Source organism: Copadichromis virginalis, linkage group LG10 (genome assembly GCF_057382275.1).
Source record: "Copadichromis virginalis isolate Kocher_CV1m ecotype Utaka linkage group LG10, C_Virginalis_male_GT1.1, whole genome shotgun sequence".
In the NCBI taxonomy this organism is placed as follows: Eukaryota; Metazoa; Chordata; class Actinopteri; order Cichliformes; family Cichlidae; genus Copadichromis; species Copadichromis virginalis.
The window spans coordinates 16,776,181-16,802,503 of record NC_140627.1 but is presented as its reverse complement, the minus strand read 5'-3'; the positions used below and the strand labels follow the sequence as shown (position 1 = coordinate 16,802,503).

Here is a 26,323-nt window from a genome sequence, read left to right as displayed (position 1 = left end):
AAATATGTGCTCATCTGTTGCCAGTGTGTAAAGCTGATGAGAATGTCATCAAGGATAGTAGTGTTCAACCTTTTACCTGATGGCACTCTAGATGTTACAGATATTTTGAGATAGAGTTCAGCCTACAGGTAAAATAAATGTCTGTAATAAATTTCATAGCAATCCATCCTATAGTAGTTGAGACATTTCTCTAAAAAATGTGAAACTCCTGAAGGTAAAGTAAAAGTAAGAGCTCAGAATAATCAGGAATTCATCCACCAAGGGCCATCAATACTGGCACATTAATGCCTGGTAATCTTTCTTAAGTCTGAGTCATCAAAGTAGCAGGTTTACCAACAGACTATTTCTGGAGCTTAACTATGGGATGCATCGTTAGCTGCTAGCATTGCCGCTAATACGGCTAATGCTGATGCATGACTTGATGTGCTTAGTATTCGATCAGTAATTGAAAGTGTATGCAAATGTTATCAGTAGGGCTGGGCCATATTATACCGTTCACGGTAATACCGGTATAATGTTAGGCAACGATAGGAAAATGAAATATCGCGATAGAATGGGAGTAAAACGCGCATGCGCAGTGCCTTTGTTTTCATACGCACATGGCCGATTGTTGAGTGAAACAGATTAACCAGAATTGGTTTGTAAAAATGGTGCAACTTCCGTGATGTGGAACTGGTTTGGTGTTTGTCCGTCAGATACACAACAAAGCACATTTTTTTGCAGAACATGCAAGCGGCCGTCGTTATTGTCATATTTGTCGGACTAAGATGCTCTTAAATCTGGGAGTAATCTGGGTCCTAAACTCCATAAGCTTCAGGTCAAACAACACTGCAGCATCACTGAGAGTTAAAAACTGTCTAAATTCTTTCATCTTTAATAAAACGATCAGCATTGCTGCTTTACCAGGTGTAACTATAAAGTTTAACTTCCAGGCATCCATGAAAACAAAAGTTATTACATTTAACGGAGTTAGAAGTTAGCAGGAAGCTAGCGGAAGTTAGCTCGCTAGTTTCGCTAGTTACCTAAGCATGATATAGCATGTTCTGACGGAGAGATTTCTGAAAAAAATCAAACGTACAGCTCTGCTATCACTTCCAACATAAATGAAGACAGGAAACTAAACAGCAGTGACGTTTGTAGGGTTACTGAAGTTGGGCTAGCTGGTATATAATGATGTGCTACGTGATCGCTAGCGACACAGCTATGTTAGCATAACATAAACAGTGAAGCTGGAGGACGAACACTAACACTTTTCCACTTATAAAAGTTAACGTGAAGGTTCTTCATGGTTAGAGACAAATGCAATCGCATGGCAGGATGCTGTAAACGGACCAAACTTCAGTCAGGAGAACAACTGAGATAATCCATCCACAATACGAGGTTAGTCATTAATATACTGCAACAACATGGGAATAGAGCAGCTGCCAGAGAATTCAACATTAATGAATCAATGGTACAGAAGTGGAGGAAGCAAGAAGAATGAGTTTAATAAAGTTTGATTTATCTGACTGCTTTGTTTTGCTTAATGTGCCTTATAATCCCGTGCACCTTATGGTCCGAAAAAATGCGTACTGCACCTCTTTTTAACTTCAGTGGATATTATACATGGTTATGCTCAGGATATGTCAGCCCATTTCTACTGGAAATGCCTTTTGGTTAACCTTTCAGCAAGGAATTTGCATTTGCACTGTTACATTTTTATAAAGCTTTAATGTACATAAAAACCAGCTTCTTGTTTAAGTGAAAATAAATGGAAGGTTGTCTTTTTGCGCTAGTAATGTTGTGGAGTTGTATTTTGTCTCGCATCAATTATATCGTCGGTTATATCGTTATCGCAAATTTTCAAATATATATCGTGATAAATATTTTTGGCCATATCGCCCTGCTCTAGTTATCAGTAAAGGATATTACCTTTAGCTCTAAATACCTTATGATCGACCTTAATTCTCAAACGCTTAAAGGAAATGCATATATATTTATGTGTTGATCAGCATAGTAAGCACTGTAATCACACACCACCACAGAAATTTGTGGAAACAGTGAAATCCAATTTCCCTATTTTCCATGTATCAGAAATTGAGCTCTTTTCTGCGTGTTCAAAACTCAGCTTTATAGAGAGAGGGTGTAAAGCTGTACAGCCTATAGCCACCCAAGGGGAACGTGACTGTACACGATGAACAATGCACTTGATCTGCTTTTATTCAGTCTGGAGGAAAATCCATCAAATACTTTTCTGAGTCAACCCACACGCACTTATTCGCACACCACCGTTCTTAGCTGTTGTGGCACTCTTACTTTAGATACTTCAAAACTAAGCAATTTGCATTAAAAAAAAAAAGAGGCGCATTAAAAATCACATGTATAATATTAACACATGCTTATCGCTAAATTGTGCCTCTGCCGAGCAGCGGCTGTTGTTGGGATTACGTATGCAGTTTGCGCCTTCAAACAAATGGGAAACATAAAACAGGAGGACCTTTAAACTGTGGCAATAAACCTTACAGGAGGCGGTGAGACGGACAAGGCAAGAGTCAGTCAATGGCATTGACTGACAGAACTTTCAGTCACTCAGCCAGAGGCAGACTTATTGCTCATTGACAGTGGAAGGGCAGACACCACACATTTAAAACACTCATTATGGGAAAGGCCAGTGATTAACATTTTCTGTAAATAGTAATGGCCTTGTCTGCGGTCACAGCCTTGTCACACACAGACATACAAAGCATACTATTTGTCAGCCTACAGTTTTTCCTTTGATTGATGTGATGATATTTGGGGTTTTATGTTTTCAAGGGAAGTGTAGTAGTGAATAAAAACCACAGGAAAAACTGTGGAATTGTTCTTTGATTGCACATTGATGTGTTTTTATGTATTTTCTAATTCTGTGAGCATCAAAAACAAAATTCCTCTCTGCCTCATTGTATTTGTTTTGCAGCAGAGTCAGTGTTTTATGACCTGGAAAAACCAAAGAAACAAAACTAATGGTGAAAAATTATGTCTCTTATAATTTGGTTTGACCTAGCAGTGAAGCAGGGAATGACCCAGTGGTTAGAAAAAAAAAATCCACCCACCCATGTGCCAGCACGAATCTTCTGTGATGTACCGTCGAGCATGTCGCTGCTTGGTGAATCTCTGTAGTCTGCTCTCTAATCTCCCTGCAGGTGGGAAAGCTAGGGGGGCGGGTGATTTCCAATAAGGCATACTAATATTATTGTTGTATAATGACACCCTGCTGCGCATGAATTAGTTCTGCCATCGCTGTGATCTCCGTTTTCCATCCTTCAGGTGTGCCAGAGAAGCCAGAGATCGATGGCCTGACAAAGCCCGCCATGGAGGGAGACCACATCACTCTGACCTGCATCACCCAGGGCAGCAAGCCCGCCGCTGACCTGCGCTGGTTCAGGAATGAAAAGGAGGTCAAAGGTGTGTAACGTCATACCTGCGTTTACACGTGCATCACATCTATGGGTACTGTGGCTAGAAAACATGCCATCATGCAAGCAATTCTAAAAATGCCAATCAGAGTTGGTGAATAAAAAAAAGCACGTTTGCTTTTGTAGTCACCAAAAACAGGCTGATGATTCATTCGCTTTTGTTCAAAGATTCTGTTATTTTAAAACATGATCAACTTATTTTATAAAATCTAAAATTTAGGCTGTTCTCTGTAAATTAAAGTAAAACAAAATGTTCCTTTTTTATAAATGAAACTATTTTGTTACTTTCTTTGTATTCCGTACCTATTAGCTGTGCTCTAATAGCATCACTTTCTGTAATTGGTATCTGCTGATTTACTGATATTTTAATACTCCCCAGTTAGCCCCACAGTGATCTCTTTGGAAAGCCGTCTCGCTGTGTTGTCAGATACAAAAAATATTGGCTATCACATTTCACAATGGCTCGTGATTGTGCTTTGTGATAAACAAACGGAGCAGAAATGTGGCAGAAAGTACTCATTTGTATTTCACAATGGATTTAAAATTGGTATTTTCTTTTTCATAAAACTATTGCCATAAAACTGCCGCTTTGGATGTCTCTACAGTGTATTCTTGTTCCGAACAAGTTGTTTCTAATAGAGCAGATTCAGCATGTGTCCTCTGGCCTGAGACCAATACATTAACCTCCCTTGTTATTAGAGGGCTGTTCTAAATCTCACTGACTGGACTACATACCTCATTTCCACCCTGCTCCCGCTCTGTTCTACTTGATGAACCGTCCGCTTTGTAATTGAACGAGACAGCGAGAGTGGGAGAGAGAAGGAAGGAGGGGAGAGGAGAGAGAAAACTGATAAAAGAGATTTGGACATGAAATGATGAAATAAAGTTTTTCAGGGAGAGGAGGAACAGATGCAGTTGTGTATCAAATAAAGTATATAACCCAGTTGGACAGACTGTCACAGATCATCACAGCTGAAGAACTCTTACAAAGGTTTCTCTGTTGATTCAGAAGGCAGATTAAAGTCAGATATCAAAATGCAAATTGCCTTTTTTCTAATTTAAATGACTGCTGAATTGGATTGAAAATCACACATTGACTTTTTGACTGCCAGAAAACAATGCAAATTTCTAGGAAGACGCTGTCAAAATCTTTGTATAACCCAACAGATCACTGAAACCTAATAAGAATAACAAGCAGGCAGGTGTTACACATTCTGAATACCCAATTAAATGTAGCAGAATAGGCTTTATGAGGATTTGGGATGCGCGAGACAGAAACTCCCCAACATTAATTTCCCTCCTAATACAAAGGATTAATAAAGCACATAAAATGTTTTTTTGCCAATGCAAAGATAATTTTTTGTCTTATTAACTCGGCATTTTAATACTTTTATTTCGGCTGTCGCAGACTAAATTAGTTATGTCTGTCATGTCTCTGGCACATATTTCTTCTTGTAACTAAATGGGATGTTTTTTCTTTATGTGTGTTTTTTAAAATTACTTTATCAATAGATGCTTCTGCTTCTGCTGAGACACCTTATAAATCACCTGGTAAAGTGCAGAGCATGCTAACTTCTTTAATTATTATAATATTTAACATAAACATTTAAAGTAAAATCACATTCTTTCAATTAATGTTGTTGTTGGGTTTTTTCTTTTTACTCTTTTGTAATTTTACCCACTACACTTAGTATTTCTTTTGTTCCCCTTCCAAAGAACAAGCATATAGCATATAACAGATTACAAACTAATTAGCAGGCTGAGTATTTTTTCCTTGCAGGCTTATTGTGTCTCTACGGGTGATTATTGCTACTCCCAGTGGCCAACTACTGAGAGAAGAGCTCCCTGTAAGGCACTGGTAGCCAGGACATTATGTTCTTTTAATTTACCACAGAAACAGGTAGTCAGTGATATCCTCTGTGGCTTAAAGTAGAGAAAATCTCAAGAGGATATGCTCTCTCATTAAGGTCAGATGCTATAATTTGCTGCTGAACATGGGCAACCGCTGTCTTTATTTCAATGCTTTAATAACTGTATAACAATATATTGTTTGATGTAGTTGTTTCTAAAATGTGCCTCGGAGCCGCCGTTTATAAAGCAGAACCTTGAGACAAAATATAAATGTCAGATTAGAAATTTGTTGTCAGACCCGCAGTTGGACTCGTCAAGAATTTCAATCCCAAAGGATGTTTGGCCTACGCTGAATTTACTGAAAAGCTCCCTGAGTTTCTGCCGCTACACCCTTTCCACCCGTGTTTAAGTCCAGACAGCTCAGACTGCTATCTGGCTTTAGGATTTTCTATGGTGCAGACATGCTCTCAGATAAGACTAAATCAATGCTGGTTTTCTACACAGTTTTAAGCAGATATCATGTTTATCTTTCATTTTAATTACTTTGATGATGAGATTGAATCTGTGTCATCACTTTTGTTCGGAAATGCTCAGAACGAGGTCTCTCCTAAAACGAGCTTTGTTAATCTCGCACACTGGATCTGAGCAAAGCGATTTACCAACACCTGAAAAAGTCACCTCTAACCAAATAAATTCATGAATAGTAAATAGAAAACTTTGAAGAGTGCTGGTCTCAAAGGGGAAAAAACATGGATCCCTTATAATAATCTGTCTTCCTTGACAAGTACGTGTCGGTCCATAAAGAACTGTTTCATAAAAAGCTGACAGATTTCAATGTTTTGAAAATGTTATGTTTTGTAAAGATAACATAAAAAGTGTTCCAAGTTAAACTTTTTAGTTTAAACAGCATGGTTGTCTTTTTTTTGTTTTCGGTTTTTTAATTAGATGCCTGCAGTGTAGTTGCTTTCTGCAATTTATTTATCAGACATATTCAGGACATGTTTGGTTCAGGGAAAAGCCAGCGCTCAACAATATGATTGACACAGGCACATTTACATATTTAGTTCTGCTTTGTCAATCACTAAAGCATGTCTGCCACTAACTGGACCATTTCTTGTACAAATAAGAAGGTGTGAATGGACCCAGTCGGTCTAACTTGTTATATATGACACCTTGTTATATAAGACACTGAAAGGCTGCTGCCATTCACAAAACATTACAATATATTTATTTCCTTTTATATATATATAAAGAAACCGTGTTGCATTTAAATGGTTAAAATGAAATGAAACCAATAGTATGCGTCTGATGGCTGGTGGTCTGGGATGTCCTCCAAAATAACAGACTAAAAAGAAAAAAAGCACCTAAAAGCAAGCAAATAGAAAACAGCATGTGTTAATACACGATGTATCTATGCACGTGTAGGTGGATTGGAGTGCACTTCAAGTGTTCATCATCCTGACAGGATCAGGGTGTGTTCAATGTGAAAAGCCATCTGATTGTGAGCGACCATGCTGGGAATAAATGACAATTGTGACATATTGGTGTGGGATCTGGGGGAATAGAGAAGATTATATTACTGGCAGAGCCACTGGAGCAGTCCATCACCCATTCGCATGCAGTTAACAGACACCCTATGCTAAATGTGGGTGTGTACATCTTTGTATACGTGCGCGCCTGCATGAGCAAAACAGACAGATGGAGCAGACAGCGTGCATGTAAGGACATAAGCTTGTGTGTGTGGAACAGAATCCAATATTCTTATTTCTCAGTCTCTTTGTCCCTCAGATCCCCTCAGTCCCCACCCAGTAATGATATATTTCTATCTCAGTTACACACCATAACCCAGAGAGACCTCTTCCAATATCACCACATGTAGAAGTTGTTTACACACCGCTGAACCAGGGGGAGCTGTGTGGAGACCAAGCAAGGCAGAGATGAAATGAATATTTATTTCAAATAAGGGTGGGGATGTTCTCTATCAGACTAGCATTATCATACTCTCTGACCTAAACTGTAGAGGTTATTGCTCCATCATGTAACGCAATAGCTCTATTCCAAGGGGGCTTAAGGGGAAAAAAACACAGAGATTTGATTCAAATTCGTTTGCAGTCGCATCCCTATTCAGTTGTCAAACTTGTTAGTGAAGGACAAGGTCTGAACACTATTTAAGGTCATTGTGACCTCACATTTTGCTACACTATCACTCAAATACTACTGACTGTATTCATTTATGGTTAATTGGCCAGAATTTGGTGCTACTCACTATTCGAACATTCGAATGGGGTTGAAGAGGTGAAGGGAAAGAGGAAAAAATGTGAACACTGTGAACATCCCACTATGAATCAAGTTCAAAAATTTAAAGAAGTTTTGCAGTTAAAAGAAAAAAATACACTTTTCAGCTGCTTGGGCAGTGTTAGACAGCTTTGCACAATACATAAAAAAGTCTGCGTTGGGACTACATTTATACTCCCAGCTCCCCGGGGTGCTGCGGATCAATGACCATTAAAGATGTAATTTCAAGATGGCTCCTGCAAGTCACGGTGACATGAATAAAAGATGCGTTAGATGCACACACAAAAATACCTCTTTACCCTCTCTATCCTGTTACATGTGCACAACAAAGTACTTGCAAACACGCACATCTGACATATGATCTGTGGAAATCTGTTTCTATATTAATCAGCATTAAGATACAGGACTCAAATGGACAAACTTTCCACCTTTTTTGTTACTTTTACAATGAGTTTGAAAAAAAAAAAAGAGTTTTTTTTCAAAGCTTTGAAAAACAATATGTTAAGAATAAAGGGCGTAAGTGCAAAAGGTATATCCGACTCATCCTGTGAGTTTGAGGTTAACAGATTTAGACTTGCGCACAGAAGAAGAGATCATATTGCTACGCCCACTGTCTGTGCCCATTAAAAGCCACGTCCTAAAGGTGGAGCACCTGTCCATTTTTTTTAAATGTCAAGACACTGAGACTGACCAGACCGCTCCTTCTAGAGTGAAAAACCGTCTTCACAAATCCGCAGTACACGCTTCTTCGCTGTGAATGCTCAGGGAGTTTCATGTCAGAAAGGACATTATGATACTGGTCTGCCAGGCAGTGATAGGAAGTCTCCTAACATTTAACAGTGCTCCCCCCGGTTGTAGTCACACGTCAGTTAAGCACAGAGTCTAGCTGGTAAGGCAGATCAGTCAGGGGAAGATGCTTACAGACAGCCAACAGACAAGCTCCCTGAACGCTGCACAGTAGCAGGAATAAGCGAGAAGATGGTGGACAGCACGATATATCATCTCCACACCTCGCTAGAGCGGGAGCTTGCTGCATATTCTTCCTCTTGTTAAAGTTTACTCATCCTTATTGTTATGCAGCTCATCTGGCAGGCAAAGGGAACAGCATACATAGGTGCTAATCTGCCAATATTTTCTGGTAATATTGTGTATTTCAGCGAATTTAAATTTAAAATAGTGTTTAGTCTCGCATATATTTTGATTATTCTCACTCTCACCCGTAAAAGATTTGATATTGTTCTTGCTTGTGCAAGTTGCTTTAATTCTCAGATGGGATGCAGCTCAGGGTATGTTGCGTCAGCCCTCGGGCCCCTGCCGCCAGGATTAGTCAGGTCTGGCACTGTTGCTCATGATTCCTCCACAACCCCAGCAGACCTCCTCGGTCTCTCTTGTCGGTCCCTCTATGTTCTCTTCTTCGGCTTCAACTCTCTCCTGTGAAATCGCTTAAAGGGGTCAGATTCTCTCATTGTACGCCTGTCATTTCCATTTCTAATCCTCTGAGGCTCTGTCTTGGCTCACACCATTGATACAGAGCCATGAGCACCCACCCACAAAACAACCGCATTTGTAGCCAAATACTACCAGGCTATTTGCGGAAAAGAGGTACCACAGGTGCATATGGCAGCATAGTGCCATTTTTTTCTCCTTTTTTATTATATCGGGTCTACAGAGTGTGTTTGTAATGAGAATAAATAACAAATGAATATGATTTTTAAATAAAAGCTAAAATTTGCTACAGTATTTTTTCACATTATTTCCAGTTATCCCTCCATTTGCTACTGCTTATTTGGGTCACGGTGTCAGCAATCTAATCCGAGATGCCATTGCTACCCTTTTCCCAACCACCAGCCACCTCCAGCTCTTCTGAGGGGACACCAAGGCTTTCCCATGCAAGGCAAAAGAAATAATCTCGCAGGGTCAGTTCCAGGGTGTCTTTCTGACATGCCAAAACCACCTCAACTGGCTCATTTTAATGCTGAGGAGCAGCAGCTCTACGCTAAGCCCCCTTCTGAATGACTGAGCTCCTCACCTTATATCTAAGGATGAGCCCAGACACCTTTCAAAAGAAGCTCATTTCTGCTGCTTGTATCTGAGATGTTATTCTTCCAGTCACTACCCACAGTTCATAGCCATATGTGAAGTTAGGTTAGAACGTTTAACAGTGATGCTTCGCCTTCACCTTCAGGTCAGTGGATGTTGTGTTCACTGCAGTTTTTTCCTCTACAGAATTATTTTTTCTGTCAGTTAAAAAATGCTTTCTGGTTTTATTTCCTTTTTAACATTACATATACATGTAAAAAAAAAAATTGCTGAATCTTTTGCAACTTTTCTTACTCAAGCCACTGAATATAATATGTCTGTCATGTAACAGTTTTTCTTTCTTCTTCGATTGACACGCGAGAGCTTTAATGGCACGTCAATGGCAGCTGCTCTTTTCAGCTGTGTTTAAAATGTGATAAGATACTGTATTTATGGACCAATTACATCAACTCTTATCCAAACACTTCCACACACACACACTTTTGTGCATGCTGATTGCTGCTCTTTATTGATGAAGTCTTACTTGGTGTTGGACAACTGTGATTATGTTCTCGAAGTGGATCTCAGAAGACTCGGGAATTATAATGTTAATGAAATTAAACTTTGAGCGAGCATGTCAGTTTCTGTGCTCTCATCCTGAATCACACGCAAGCAATCAGAGACCATTTAAAATTCCATGACAAAAAAAAAGGAATCCACACTCTTAAATTAAACGGCCAAATTATACACTAGAGAAAGTCGTTTTTTGAGTCTTTCCAGCAGTTTTATTTCAATGCAAGCATATTTACAATCAAAGAACTTCAAAAATAGAATTACAATATAAAACTCAGATATAGTAATATTATAAGATAACTAACTAACTTGCTGAAAGTCTACTGTGAAAAATAGAACATTAGGAGCATCGCCAAGTGCGCATTACAATGATTGAAGTACTTAAATTTGTGTCTTTAGCAGCCTTTCTGTGTGTATAATCAGACTGCATAATTCAAGATGATACCTTCAGTTTATTCAGTCATCACAATCTTTTGATTTACATAAAAATTGTTTTTATAAAATAAAAACACTGTAACTTCTTATCCTCTTTGGAAATGTGCTGTAAAATACCATCATGTCCATATGGACCAAAATCTCAGAGGAATGTTTCCATGACCTTGTTGAATCAGCGATGCTGAGCGATAGAAATATATATTATACTCACCAGCCACTTCGTTAGCTACGCCCATTTAACTGCTCTTTAAAACAAATATTGAATCAGCAAATCATATAGCAACATCTCAGTGCATTTAGGCATGTAGACATGGTCAACAAGTTCAAACCAAGCATCAGAATGAGGACAAAAGGTTTAAGTGACTTTGAATGTGCTTTGGTTATTTGTGCCAGATGGGCTGGTCTGACTTTTTCAGAACCTCCTGATCTACTGGGATTTTCCTGCACATATGGACCATAATCTCTAAGGAATGACTCCAGCATCCCGTTGAATCTATACCACAAAGAATTAAGGCAGTTTTGAAGCACTTCAGTCCAACACACTGACACAAATACACAAGATCGTTCTTTTACTCTTTAATTATGAACACAAAGCCAACAACACAAAGCAAACTTGAAATCAGCCCAGAGAAACTTCAAAGCAAATTCTGCTTCAATTCTACTGTAACTGAAACATGTATAAGTAGAAATAGAGGCTCCACTATTACAAGTCTGATTGTTCATCGCTGCCTTACTGATGAAGTTCAGGCTTTAAGATCACACTGGGTTCTTTGCCAGTTTTCTGTTAGCATGCTGTCCACACAGATGTTTGCAAAGTGCAGATTCTTTGCCCTGGATTCAGTTTGCACTTTACCAACATACTCTTGTCTTCCCGTGGCATAAAAATAAAAGAAATGTTTGTACATCCATTCCTCAAAAGGTACAGACCACTCCATGTTCCTCCTCTCTGCGCACAGACTGAAATCAGCTGACTGTAGCACAAGTGAACAAGAAGAAAAAGACGTTTGACTTTTTTTTTACCTGTGCTATGTGTTGGATAGTCTCCAGGGGCCCTTTGCAAAGTCACCCATCTTGCAGATATCTGAAGGACCTTTTTTGATTATGATGTGATTATTGAACTTACTACAAATTACCAAAAAATCAAAAAGAGCAAAAACAGATATAGCATGTTTGAATTTTTAAAAGGGCATTTCTTTAGAAGGAACCTTCTAGTGTTGCAGAAAGGAGGAGAAAGACAGGTTGGACTCGTGTGTTGACAAAGAGGCAGGGAGTATCAGTTCATTAGGACCTGCCATAAGTAATAGAAATGGAAAGAAAATGTTTGCACTCCTAAAATAAACTATTGATACTACAAGTTAGATGTAATTTATTTTAGCCGTCATTTTTTTCCCTCTGTCATCTCCTGTATCTTCTTTGTGAAATGCAGCCATTTTCTCTCTCCCCCGTTGTTCGCATAGATGTTGCTAACACTGCAGACCTGTCAGTCATTCATCTCTAGGGGAGGCGGGCTCATTGCCTCAGTTGGGGGAAGTGGCTGAGCAGAATAGTTGATTGGCAGAATTGAGAGAGAGAGGAGACAGTAGGGTGGAGAGGCTTGGAAAGTGGAGCAGATGAGCACAGAGGAAAGAAAGATGTGGAGCGTAAACAGTCTCTTTAGGAGGTACAAACAAAGGCGGTCAGCATGAGAGGTACGGTACATACAATACACTTATGATATATATAAAAACTGAAAAAGAAGGACATATTTTTTGACAAAGTAGGGCAACATCTCAATGCAGAGATAAGCCTGGAGTGTTGAATACATTATAGGAGGGAATTCTTTTCTTGTTTGAAAAGAAACTCTGAGTAGGATGTAGCGACTTGATATGATTTTTAAAAACTGGCCGCTGGCATAATGTAAACAGACCAAACACCTTTTGTTGACGACTGGCTGTAGAGATTTTACTGAGAAAAAGAAGGTTTTAAAATAACTCCTTGGAGGTGGATATGTTTAGATAATTATCATCAAGTAAGACAGCCAGTAAGTAAAAAAAACAACAACCTAGTGGCGTTGAATTGTGAAAGGCTGTTGAGTTAAGTGGGAGATATGTGGTCTGAAAGAGGATGCTAATTTGTATTGCATAATGCATATATAACAGCTCCCAAGTTTTTAGGAACACGTATACCTTATTTTCCAGTGGCAGCACAAACATTCTGAGAAAATGTTTGTGACTAATGTCATCATCTGCTCTCAGTTCTGGTGTCTAATTTCTCTAAACACTAGCTATTTCCTGATATATTCTGGTTTTAGGTGAGATCCCTTTAAGAGGGTGCTAAAGTTTCAGCGCAGTAGTAATTTTCTTAAACTTTAGGTTTCTAGAAAAGGTAACAAAAACATTAGGAGGAAGAAGAATTAGAAGCATTAGAAGTTACTACTTCTGTGATGTAACTGTGGTCATGTAGAGTTCACAGAGAACCACTGATCTACTAGGTCAGGGTACTCAAGGACAGCTTGACAGAGAAAGGGAAAGTCTGTGGTTCAGAAGTCTAATTTTCCACTTTGAAGGACATCTCTGCCTTTGAGGTACTTTGCTTTTAGAGAGGAAGGTTTATCACTAACTGATAGCATTTCAAGGGCTCTGATATGGCAGTCATAAACTTGAGGGCAGGTTATAACCTGTGAATCAAACACATTTAGTTTATCAAAAGACTACAGTGTCAGAGAAGAAATGATGGAATGTGGAATATTCCAAATTTAAGCTGGTTGTAGGATTTTTCCACTATCTTTGCGGTGTCTGGGATATTGGTGGTCACAGGGAGATGCAACAACTGATTGCTTAGGATAGCAGGTGTTGCTGGGATATCTCTGAGAACAAATTGTACTGATAAAGAGAACTGTGCATAATGACACTTTGCTAACAGGCTAATTTAATTACTGCCAATTACTGTCTGGTTTCCACTGGTAATGTTTTTTGAAGTAGTTGTCAGGCAGATGAATCAGACCAAAAGGTCGGATAGATATGAAGTGCATGAAAGTGTTGATTTGTACAAGCTGAGTGGGAGCACATGCAGAGATGACAGGTGAGGCCACACGTAATCAGAAATGTTAACAGTGTAAATATATGCATTCAAAGAGCCACAACTTAAAGTTGAGGCAGCTGCGTTTCATTTTAACACTGCCTGCAGCAAAATCCAGGTTGAATTCGTACTGAGGTAGCCTAGATATGCAACAAAGTGAACTTACAGTACAATAACAGTAAAAGAGCTACAATAGGGTAGCTTCAAATCTATTGTAATCTTTTGCAGCATGTAACTGGAGAATAGTAAGATGATTGTAACATTACTAGAGCATGTTGTAGCTTTAAATACAAGCAGCTCTTATAATACATTTCTTAGTGCTTAGTAAGAGCTCTGTTTGCATATTTTGTATATTGGATTGATTGGCTGTTAGCATTAGCCATATTCTTGGCTAATGCTAACTCAATATTCAGTCACCAGCAAATGCAGTAATGCAAATTTGGATAATTTGATATGTAAAATATGTATTCTATTCTATAATACAATAATAATGGGGCGATCGTGGCTCAAGAGTTAGGAGTTCACCTTGTAATCGGAAGGTTGCCGGTTCGAGCCCCGGCTTGGACAGTCTCGGTCGTTGTGTCCTTGGGCAAGACACTTCACCCGTTGCCTACTGGTGGTGGTCAGAGGGCCCGGTGGCGCCAGTGTCCGGCAGCCTCGCCTCTGTCAGTGCGCCCCAGGGTGGCTGTGGCTACAATGTAGCTTGCCATCACCAGTGTGTGAATGTGTGTGTGAATGGGTGGATGACTGGATATGTAAAGCGCTTTGGGGTCCTTAGGGACTAGTAAAGCGCTATATAAATACAGGCCATTTACCATTTACCATTTATAAATTAATAAAGAGAACACTTGAAATTGTTGTAGAAGAGAGTTTTTTTTTTTCTTAAAACAAAGGATTTTTTTTAACCTATATTGCAAAACTAAGACAATCACAACAATGTGACGGGTCAGTGCAATGTTGATCCTGTACATTGGTTGAGTTTAAAAAACAAGTTAATCACCCTATTCATATGGAAAAATGATCCTTGCTCTTAAACTAGTGAAATGTGACCCGTTTCAGGTATACCTGTAATGAAAATCACTATGAAGGTACATTAAAATTTTAGGCACTAATTGTTTTGCATGATAGGCATGTGTTCTGTATGAATCGAAGACTAGGGTGGAATCTGCCAGTGGTTGTAACACATTGGTTCGTAGCTATCTCACCTTATAAGATAAATGTGCTGCAACCGTGACAGAATGCAATTCTCTCCCAAGGTGCCAAAGAGGTGAATGCAAGTGGGAAGACATTTACAGTACGGAGCTCTCTACAGCTGCAAGTGGACAGAAATGATGATGGAGTGGCCTACACCTGCAGAGTGGACCACGTGGCACTCACACAAGCACCACAGCAGGCCACTGAAGTACTGGAGGTCCACTGTGAGTGTAGACGCAAAGTACAGCACTCAAACACATATATGAAGTGTACACATGAGCATAATGGATAACAGAAAATTCAAACCAATAAAAGGCAGTAACTACTGTAAATAGCCATGGTAATGGGAGCTTTTATGGCTGTTGAACCCAGTTAGAGAACATTTCAACTAATGAGGCCTCCATCATTGTATGTAAATGCACTATTTCAGAGCTGATTTTCTGTGATCTTGCATTTATAATTTTACATTTAGGCACTAGTATTTTATTCAGTCAGTATCCCTTGGTCTGGGCAAAAATGTACTGTCCAATTGTCCAAATATATTTATAATATTTATATCACCCCCTGGGATTGTATGTGTGTGTGATCCAAATGCTGTGTTTTGAGGGTTCTGTTCATTATCCACTACCTTGGATGTTGTTCCTGGAATCTGCTGGAGCTACTTTTCTAGTTTCGGGTTTATAGCTCCCATTGCTCCTATTATCACTGGGACTACTTTGGACTTTACCTTTCAGATCCTTCAGCTCCTGATACTTCTCTGTTTTTACATGCTACTTCTTCTTGATCTTGTTGTCTGCCACATCTATCAGAACTTCAGTCTTCTTCTGCTTGTCAGCCACAACTATCACCTGGTTTGTTGGCCAGCAGCTTGTCTGGAAGTAGAAGAACCACAGGAATTTACCCCCTTTGTTCTACTCTGACATTGGGACTTGGGGACTTTTAGTCCATATGCAGCACAGATGTTCTTTGTGGTTGTTCCTTGGTTGTTGTTGGATCTTCCAACAAGCTGTTGCCAGCTTGGATCTTACACCCTGTGCTATTTGTTGGATAGTCTCCAGGGGCCCTTTGCAAAGTCAGCAACTTGGGTCCTGTGGTAGACTCCTGTTATATGGATCTAGTGCTTAAGGCCTGCTCTTGTGCTGCCGCTACACCGTCCTTTACGCTGTCCTTTTCTATCAACCAGTAGGGTTTCCTGATGTCAGCCAGTTACACATGTGGGGGCTTGGTTGTCTAGGATAATTCCTCTTCCTGTTCCTCATCACCATCCACCTGCCTGAGGCATGCTTAGAGAAGCTCATCTCAGGGGAATATATATATGTATCCCATTTATGTCAAGAAAATGTGAAAACAATGTTCTATATTTTCTTCCCTCAATTTCAGCCGTCTCTCTGTTTGTCTTAGATGCTCCTCGTGTGGAGATCACCCATTCCCTTGAAGTCCCTCAGGAGGGTCAGTACTTGAAGTTGGAGTGTGTCTCCAAAGGAAACCCTTCGTAAGTCTCTAAAAATTTTCATTAATTGATTGACATCATGCTTTCATATAGTGTTTTATAGATTAGACCTAGATGCAGCATGCTTTCTTTCTCTTACATATTCTCTTACCTTTTAGGCCAGATCCTGTGATGTGGACAAAGGATGGAAGTGAACTTCCTGACCTGGACAGGATGATTGTAGAAGGAAGAGAGCTTACCTTTACGTCTCTTAACAAGACAGACAATGGGACCTACCGCTGTGAAGCTAGCAACCACCTAGGGACCAGCAGTGCTCAATATGTACTCTACGTCTATGGTGAGTTCAGGGGAAGCACTGAAATATGGATAATTGCATTTCATGACACAATATAAAAAAGTAAGTCAGTCAGTTACTAATATGACACCACTGGGGGAAAAAAGCTTCAAGAGGAAAACTTGGTTTCCAACAAAGCTATGTAAAAATTGTGAAAAGTATGAACCTCATAGGCATGAGTACAAAACACCATTGAAAAAATACAGGATTATAATACCTCCTGATCTGCATACTGTATCAATGCTAATAGTGATTAGTGGTACCATCCCTCACAGGGAGAATAAGGGCCCCAGGTGACACAAATGCCACCAACGCCTTTCCTTAAATAAACCTGTGTCCCAGATACACACGCACACACACACACAACACACTAGGAGGGAAATGTGTGAGAGAGGCAAAATTTAGTGCTGCGTTGTCAGGAATATCACCAGGAAGGATAAGTAATTCCTAGTAACGCCAGAGGAGGTGGAGGATAAAGGGACTCAGTGTCAGGGAAAACAGATAGTTCTTCCTCTCTTCCGCTTCTTCACTGCCATTTGTCTCTTGGCATTAAGTAATAATGCTTTAAAAAATAGCAAAGCAGTAAAACATCTCTTTTCACTGTGTTATAGAAACAGTGCGTGATCATTAAAAAACAGGTCGTTCTGACGTTAAGAAGTGGAGATGAAGAAAAACATAGCATTAATAATATTACATGAGCTCTTTTATTTAAAAACAGAAAGTAATGAAAAATCTAATTACAAACTTTTGAGTATAAAACCGAGCTACCCGAGTAACACAGGTTACTATGAATAGGTCATAATAATTTCCCCCAGGGATCAATAAAGTATTCTGATTCTGATTCTGATAAAGGGCTGTGGAAACCTCAAGAGTGATGAATGACAGAACAAAATGAAATACTCGTTCATGCAATTAGATTTATTTAATGAGAGTGCGATGAACGTATAAGCCATTCAGCCTTTCTCTAAGTAAATGCTGTAAATTTTGAAATATAACGCAAGTCCACGCAAGCAGATGTTCGGGGATGTAAAAGGCAATACAAAATATGCTTATTTTATGCAGAATGCCATGTGACAAAATCAAGGTAAGGATTAGGTATAGAAACCTTACATCTTTCTAATTACTCATATCACTGAAATTTAAACTTAGTACGCACACGCAGTATCTGCTGAGACAAGGTTACTGCAAAGATGCAAATGAGTTTCATTTGCTATATATATTCTGTCTGTCAGATTTTTGCAGATAATTGCTGATGCTTTTAAAATACCGTTGGTGTAGAGTATATCGCTCAGGTATTTAGTTAAAGATCCCTTCTTTGAGTTCAAAGCCACAAAATAGGATGAGTGAAGACTGATTATGTATACCATCAAAAATGTATGATACCTTTCAGCTTCAAATTCAAATCCTGTCCATAGGTTTTATTAAAGGAGGCGATTCTGAAACAGTGCTGTTAGAGACCTTTAGATTTTTTTTAACCTCTTTCATTCCATCGAACATTTCTTTTACTAGTTGATTAATTGTTTGAGCTGTAAAATTATCAGGAAATCCCTTTCACTGTTTGCTAAAAGCACCAGGAGATGTCTTTACATTTTTGTCTTTGTTTAAACTCCAAAAGTGCTGTATTCTTGAAAATTCTATGATTAATTAAGCAATTAGCTGTGGCTCTTATTTAATTAGTGGATTGCTCACACTTGTCATGGCGCGCCACCGCACCTAACAATTTCTTCTGAAGCTGCAGCAAGAATAACCAATGCATGTAATGACAGTGATGTTATTAAACTGACAAATTCTCTGCCAGAAAAAAGACAATTGGGTGCGGGAGGGTCAAAAAGTCCTATTCAGATTCATTACTTGTTCTCTTGAAATGGCACCCAGTCTGTTCCTATCCTTCATTAGTGATTATCACACCTTTTAGCCTTTCACAATTGCCTCCATAATTCTTGGAAAATACCTTTTTAATGGTTCTCGAACAAGGGGACATTTTCTCTCTTCCCTCTTTCCCGAAGACATGCAGTTAGCTGCTTAGTGAGTCACGCTAAGGCTGAAATGTCACCAAGACACAGAGGACAGTTGGCCCAGAGAAAGACTACGAGAGCCAATTAAAAGCTTCTGGATCACCATAAAATGCAGAGTGACATAAACATAAAAGCCAAGGTGGTAATGTAACCTCATTAACTTTGTCACCCAATGTTTCGCTCTCACTTTTTTCTGTAGCTTTAACATGTGACAGTGAGAAACGATCAGTTTTACTATTATCCTGTAGCGAGAAGCCAAAATTCAACACGGAAATGAGAGCTTAACCGATTTTTTTTTTAATCCATTTGTCAGATTACGTTTTCAAATCATCAGCTGTCTTCCCTCTCACATGTTGAAAGGTTGCTAGTGCAGGGTCCATCTCCAGAGACAGTCGCCAGCATTAGCAGATTTAAGGTTAATTCTGCTCTTTTGCCTTCACAATTCAAAGACAGAATACTTGAAATCAGAGTTGACGGACAAAATGTAGAAGATTGGGACTCTTAACATCGCTGATCATTTCAGAATCAGTGAGAAAGCCTTACTGGCCCACTAAAACAGGAACAGTAATGCACTCAACTCATGTATGTTGTTAAGGGCATCACATTTCATTATACTGGAAAAGGCATGCTTTCTTGTGCTGTGATCTTATGTTATATGCTTGGAATTGTGTCATAATTTTCCCTTTGTGTTTCCCATCACTGTATATAGTTTTTTTTTCTTTGTGTTCTTTTAACGTATCTAACTTTCCCCATGTGAATTCATTTTGCTGTTGTTGTATTTTGTGTATATGTGTTTATCTGTGCCCTCCACCAGACGCCCCCACCACCCTGCCTCCACCCACCACTCCCCCCCTACATCCCATCACTCCAGATCCTACCGCACTATTAGGCTCCCACGCCTCAGACCCCACAGTCACTGGCAACAGAGGTACAGTACCACCCCACGCATCTCCACAGCATGCTACAGCATAGTCTAACTTCCCTCTCACTTCCATATCTCCTCTGTTACTTCTTTGCTACTTCTCTACCTCAGGCATTCATATTCTTATTTCTTGTGGACATAAAACATGTGAAGACACTTATCGGTCATCCTACCCAATTATTGCCTTTAATTTTTGCTACTTAAACTATTTTCTCAGCTGAAGGACTGTAAACATTTTCTTTTTTATGAGCAATGATATATTTTTTTACACTGGGACAGACTTTTCTGAGTTTCAGAGAAACTCCAGGTGTTCAAATACTCTGTGTGCTGTCCCCTTGGAATTGCAAAGACTCCAGCACTTCTGTGCCCTGAAACCTCAAAGAAGCAAATGTCATGTCCAACTGAAAATGTCTGGCCACTGGAGATATCTCATCATGCCTTCTAATGCTGTGTTAACTCTTAGAGAATCCTAACTTGACATAGTCCCTTTGCCACTAAGGCTGCATATTTGGTGTTTTTAAAGTGGTCCCTGTACAGAACTAAGGCTTTTTTATTGTTCATCTTATGCCCTTAAACATAGATAAGACAGAGCTAATTTCATCATGCTTGTAAGCAGGCCAGCTCCAGTAAGCATATAGCAAGCTTCATTAAACTTTGTGCGTCCAATCATGCATGAACATAGGCGGGCTTAATGCTGCATTTGATAGCAACTGGGAACTAAGAATTTCCTGACTCTATTGAAAACAAACAATACTTTTACACTTAGTAAATCGGATACTGTTTCTGAACACTGACTCTGCATTTTCCACACATAAAATCTTTCTCATATTGCTTTTAATGGAGTAAAACTGTGACTTTTGCTTCTTTTTGGCTTTTGTGTTACTTTAGATGAGTAAACTACACTACATTCATGACCTTTTTTGTTTTCTGTAGAGGAAAAGGAAACAAAGAAAAGGTTGGGGTAGCCATGTTTTGTTTTTGCCAGTTTGTGCACTAACTTGGCAGAGGTTGAAAATGTTTTCATTTTGGCGTCCGTATTCTCACATACGAGGTAGATCAAATGCAGCATAAGGCCATGCTTCCCTTATCCCTGTGTACAACGGGGGACGGCAGCATCCTGTTCCAGCTCTAATGCGGCTGCCAGAGCCGATCGCTCCCACTCAAGACAATGCTTGCGATTCCACCAGACATGCTGCAGCCCGTTTCAGCAGCGTCTCAGAAGCAGATTACAGCTACTGATGACACAAGGCCCTGCAGCAAAGGGCTGGCATAACAATCTCCTCCTGCTAGCTTTTGGCTGAGTTTTCCACAGAAGTTTTCACTTTGCTCTCTGCCTTTCAAAAACAAGGGCAGCAGCAACCAGCCAAGGTTGCAAGCCACATGAATTATAATGCACTGAGTGGTGAGTCCCAGGTTCAATTCCAGCTTGACATTTGCAGCTCGTCGATCTCACGAGTAACATGATGTGATAATTAACAAAGTTAGTTGATTTTGACAGACTTAATTACCACTCGCGGCATCATAGGCTGCTGTTGCCACTCCTCAGTATACGATGCATACTCTTGCTTCAAAAGGAGTCAGTCCCACTTGAGGTCCTCTAGCACGTCCAGCTGAACTTGTTCAAAGAAGCCAGTTGAGTTTTTTTTCTTGTTATTTATTTTTTTTAGTTCTTTGGTTGTTTTCTGACCAAGAGCCCTACTGTATTTTTTATGTTTTTCCTTTTATTTTAGGAACAAAGTCTATTTGCATTGGCTAATTACACTGTGCTTTTCCTGAGGCCATACAGATCTAAGCAATACAAAAGAAAAGAAAGGCAAGAGAAAAGGAAAGAAAACAGAAAGAAGAGGAAAAAATAAAACCAAGGATCGGTGTGTAGCAGCTAATTGTAGTGTATTTTATACGACAGTTCTTCCTCTCGTCCATGAAATCTGATCTAAATTGTTTAATAAACTCTGTCCGTACTTTCCAGTAATCATCAAACATGTCCACCCTGAGTCTCAAATGAAATGTCAGTTTTTCCATTACAAAAATATCATGTATCACATTAAATCAGTCTTCTCCGTTGAGGCGCTCAGCCCTATACAACAGGGAGGTGACCCTCAGGCGGACACAGAAAATGCTGAAAGGAATCGCATATCCCACCTGTCTAGGGAAAGCATCAGGATCCTTCAGGAGGACACGGCTATGGAAAAGGATGTTTCGGCACCCCTGCGACACATAACTGGCAGTAAACAGATGCAGTAAATGAAAAGGATATGGCGAGCCTCTGGGCGGGTGTAGTTGCTTTAACCTATTTGCCAGGGCACAGATGCTGACATGGCACCACATCTGCTACAGTAGATTGATATGTCCACGTTTTTGAGTGACACGTCAATTTAAAGCTAATGTGCTGTGATAGCCCGTATGCAGAAGAACTTGCTCACTCATATATCATCTTCATCATGGTTTCCAAAGCTGTTATCAGTGTGTGACATGTTTTCCTGAAGTGATTGTGTAAACAATCCATCATAGTGTGATATCGGTAATAGCACATAAAAGAAATTTTGTTAACATATTTATAACGCTGTATATTTTCTCACAAAGCAACATATTTAACACTGTGTATTTTCTCACAAAACGTTGCACAAAATATGAGCTTTCAGTTCAGCAGCAATTAAATATACTTACATGATCTATGCATTCATACATTTTCTGACACTTATCGAGGTCTGAGTCACTGGGGCAGCAGCCTAAGCAGGAGTCTCCCCCTCGCCAGACAACAGCCACTCTTCTGGTGGAAAAGGGAGGCCTTCCCAAGCTAGTCAAGAGATATATTGATTCGAGGGTTACTGGGTCTCCCGCTAGTTGGAAGTATCCAAAACACCTCGCTTAGGAGGTGTCCAGAAGGAATTTGAGTCAGATAATTTAACTACCTTAGCTGGCTCATTATGATGTGGAGGAGTAGCGGCTCTACTCTGAGACCCTTGCTATCTCTAAGACTGAGCCCAGCCAGCCTCTAGAGGAAGCTCATTTCCACCACTTGTATGCCACAGCTCGTAGCCATAGCTGAAGGTGGGAATGTAGGTCGACCAGTAAAGCAGCAGCTTTGCTTTCACACTCAGCTCTCTCTTCACTGTGACAGACTGGAGCATCATCCACATTACTGCAGCTGCTGAACTCACGAACCCCAGAATTCTTGAACTCCTTAATCGGGGAAGCAACTCTGTCCTTACCTTACCCTTTTCCAACTGAGAACCAGTATTTCAGACTTGAAATGTTAAATCTCATCCCATCCGTGTTAGGTGGTTGGGATGAAAGCATCTCATTGGCTGAAATCACCCTAATGACAAGCTGGATGAAGCCAACACACAAGATTCCTAGACCGCCAAACCCTGCACCCTCTGCTCCTTAGGTGTGCAAAAAATTATTGCCCATTACTTCAAATAAACGGTGAAATATAAGAGAAGAGAGTCACTGATCCTTTACATGCAGTTCACCCAAGCAGCTTTATTCATTTCCATTTATGTGTGTATGTTTTTTTTTCATCATCATCTAAGCAAGATATCTTCTGTCTTGTCTGTGCTCTTTTGCTCCCTCTCTTCATTCCTCTCAACATCATGGTCTCCATCTCAAAATAATTTCCTCTCATCACTGCTGCTTTTTGTAAATGACCATCTTTAAAGTCCTTTGGGAGGCTTGACTCCCCTTCTACCTTTCCTCCGCTTTAGTCCCTCTCTAAGCTTTTGTTCAGTTATTCCTCTCCTTTCCGCTTCATCTCTTCTGCCCCCTTACATCTCTCTGAAGGCCCTGTTAGATAACAGTCTTCCACACATTGTTGGATGTTCTTCATCAGTGTGCCACAGTTCTTCTCTGATGTCTGTTTGTGTAGTTCAGAGACACAAGAGGAGCTGAGCCTCTCAGTATATCTACAGGGAATCTAAATATCAGACTCCTTCACTGCGTTCCTAGTCACAGGATACTTCACTATCTGTTTTCATCTGTCTACTTGATTTATTACCAGGTTTTTTATGGCCCTGGATGAAAGCAAACAACTGTGGAGCTTTACCAGCCCCATGACGTTTTGTATTTTTGCATAATGAAGTTGTCTTCCTCCACAGGCATGCTGTAGGTTCAGCACTATAGGCTGTATGCGTTCTCAGGTTTCCCTTTGTCGTTTCGGTGATCTTTCCTTCTGCTCTTTTATCAGCGTATGGGGTTTTGGGGTTTTTTTTGAAAGCGCACTGCTATCCCTTTATGCATTTATCTGGATACCAGCATTAGGGTTGTGGTTTCTTTGATTGGCTGTAGATGATTACTCTATGTAAGCCCTCACTTCTGCAAATTGCAGTCAATAAATTGGGTGGACAGTTATGCTGTTGGTACCTTTTGGAGCATTTCCATGGATATGGCTTGCTGTGTGGTACAGCTGTTCAAGACGTTTGTGCTTCAGATTTCACGAGTGAAATATTAATATTTTATCTACCTATTGGTGTGCAACTATACAGTAAAAGGAGTCCGCTTGTCAACTGAGCTTTCTAGTGTTAAGTGAAAAACTGGCTCTCCAATCTCTTATCCAAATGTTGACACTAAAACCAATGGGTGATGTCACAGTGGCTATGTCCATCTTTTGTATACAGTAAATGAAAAATGCTGTCTTAACTCGTGTTGCACAGCAACTTTAAACTGGCTGCAGATATGAATATCTTTCCTTTCAGTTGTTAAAGGATTTCATATACCGTATTCACAAAAATGTGTTCCCATAATGAAAAATGTTATTGTCTAGTAGGATTTCACAGTAATGGCTTTTTTATGTGTTACTTTGCTGACACAGTCTCTCCGAGTTTTAGTGGCCAATATAATCATATACCGAGACATTTATTTATCCTTGTACGAATATTAGACAATAAATATTTTATCGTACACTTACCGAAGCTAATAGGAAATTTAGATTTGATAAAACCCATGCCTTTACTTGTCTTGTTGACCTTTAGAGCGCTAGTAGTGCACAAAAATCCAAGAGATTCCTCTGGTTTTCATTTGTATTGTATAATGCCAGAACTGATGCATTACTGCAGTCTCTAATTCTCTTTATTAATGATGTGCTGGCAGGTATGCCCAACACTCACACTGCTTCAGTAGCCCAGTCAGTCTTAATGGCTATAATAACTCTTTCAGTAAGTATCAGAGGTCTATGTAATGTCATCAGACCTTCACATTATGAATACACACACGCACTGACGCACAACACACGCACACATGCACGCACATCTACACGTTCTCTCTCTTGAGTTCTCTAAAATATGCCAAATGCTTTTTGTGGCTTGCAAATTAGCACTGACCTTGTGATGCTAAAAGGTGAATCATGCACAAGGGTTTCTTTGGTGTTTAAAATATTTACTATTCACTTCTCATAATAAGCATTCGTGTGGCCAACCCCAGCCCCTGTAGCCTGGTGTTGCTGCAGAAAAAGGCCCCACTGCTGGGAAGACAGCAATTATTCATGCCTAGTGTCTTCTCCTGTGGAGAAGAGAGAAAAACTAAAATACCCCTATACCTGATTGTAGAGTAAAGGTCTTGTTGTCCACGAGGATAAGAAGATAAAAGTCAAGGAATGCAACAAGAACCTTGGGACTATTAATCAAAGTGTAGTTGTCTTAATTGATACAAGAGGGATGGTTAGCATTTTTACTGACAGTGGAGGTTATCATGATACTCTGTACCTTTTTCCCTTTTTTGTGGCCGGTGCTCCAAAGCCAAATCATTATTCTTCTCCTCTTTAAACTGAAACCAGTACCTGCAAACTTAAGGAGAATTCAAGAGCAGAGACAAGTTCAAAGATCAGGAATAGCCTCTGAGCTTTCTCCCTTCTTAAGTGTGCACTGGCCAAAATGCTGCATGCAAATAGTAAGGCAAGGTTGTTGGCTTGAGATGCAGATTGCTGAATTGGGCATAACAGATTCAGAATAAGTCAAAGTCTGCAGGCCTATTTTTACCAACTTCTGTTTGCAGTTACTCTTTTTTCCCAACTTACTGTCCTTGAAGAAGAATTAAAGGAGAGCAATTAGGTCTTTACTTTTTCGCATTTAATGTGAAAAATGTTATTACTGGGAACATTATTTTCCTTTAAAAAGTTCTTTTGATGAAATGTGGCCAGAAACATATTAATCTAAACACTCACCAGCCATTTGCTTATGTACATCTTTTCAACTGCTTATTAATGCAAATATCCAATCAGTCAATCACACGGCAGCGACTCAAAGTTATAACTGAGAGTTTTGATTTTTATTGCAACATTCAGATGGAAGTCAGAATTTGGCAGAGAACAGACGAAAACATGGCTCCATCCTGCCCTGTATCAATGATTCAAGCTACTGGTGGTGTGATGGTGTCGGGAATATTTTCTTGGCAGACTTTGGGCCACTTGGTACCTCTCAAGCATTATTTAAACACCACAGTCTGAGTATTATTGCTGACCATATCCATCCCTTTATGGCCATTGTGTACCCATCTTCTGATGGCTGCTTCCAGCAGGATATCACATGCCGTGTCACAAAGCTCAAATCATAACAAACTAGTTTCTTTAACATGACATTGAGTTCGCTGTACTCAAATGGGCTCCACAGTCACCAAATCTCAATCCAATAGAGCACCTTTGTGTGTGCATCCTACAAATCTGCAGCAACTGTTTGATGCTTTCCTGTCAATATGAACCAAAAGTGCTCAGAAATGTTTCCAAATGTTTGTTTGTTGTTGAATATGTGCCAT

At 39.7% G+C, this 26,323-nt stretch overlaps 1 protein-coding gene across 4 annotated transcripts in view; it reads left to right on the top strand.

The window, feature by feature from the left end:
* LOC146700187 (cell adhesion molecule 2-like) overlaps positions 1 to 26,323 on the top strand; it is a 211,205-nt gene that overhangs the window by 172,377 nt on the left and 12,505 nt on the right. For 2 of the 4 annotated variants that reach the window (XM_085470334.1, XM_085470333.1), the window contains 5 exons: positions 3,286 to 3,423; positions 14,921 to 15,082; positions 16,260 to 16,350; positions 16,467 to 16,645; positions 19,472 to 19,585. In XM_085470334.1, coding sequence (XP_085326460.1) covers positions 3,286 to 3,423; positions 14,921 to 15,082; positions 16,260 to 16,350; positions 16,467 to 16,645; positions 19,472 to 19,585 — 684 coding nt within the window. The remainder of the gene's footprint in view (positions 1 to 3,285; positions 3,424 to 14,920; positions 15,083 to 16,259; positions 16,351 to 16,466; positions 16,646 to 19,471; positions 19,586 to 26,323) is intronic. The other 2 variants (XM_085470336.1, XM_085470335.1) reach the window with 1 other exon arrangement.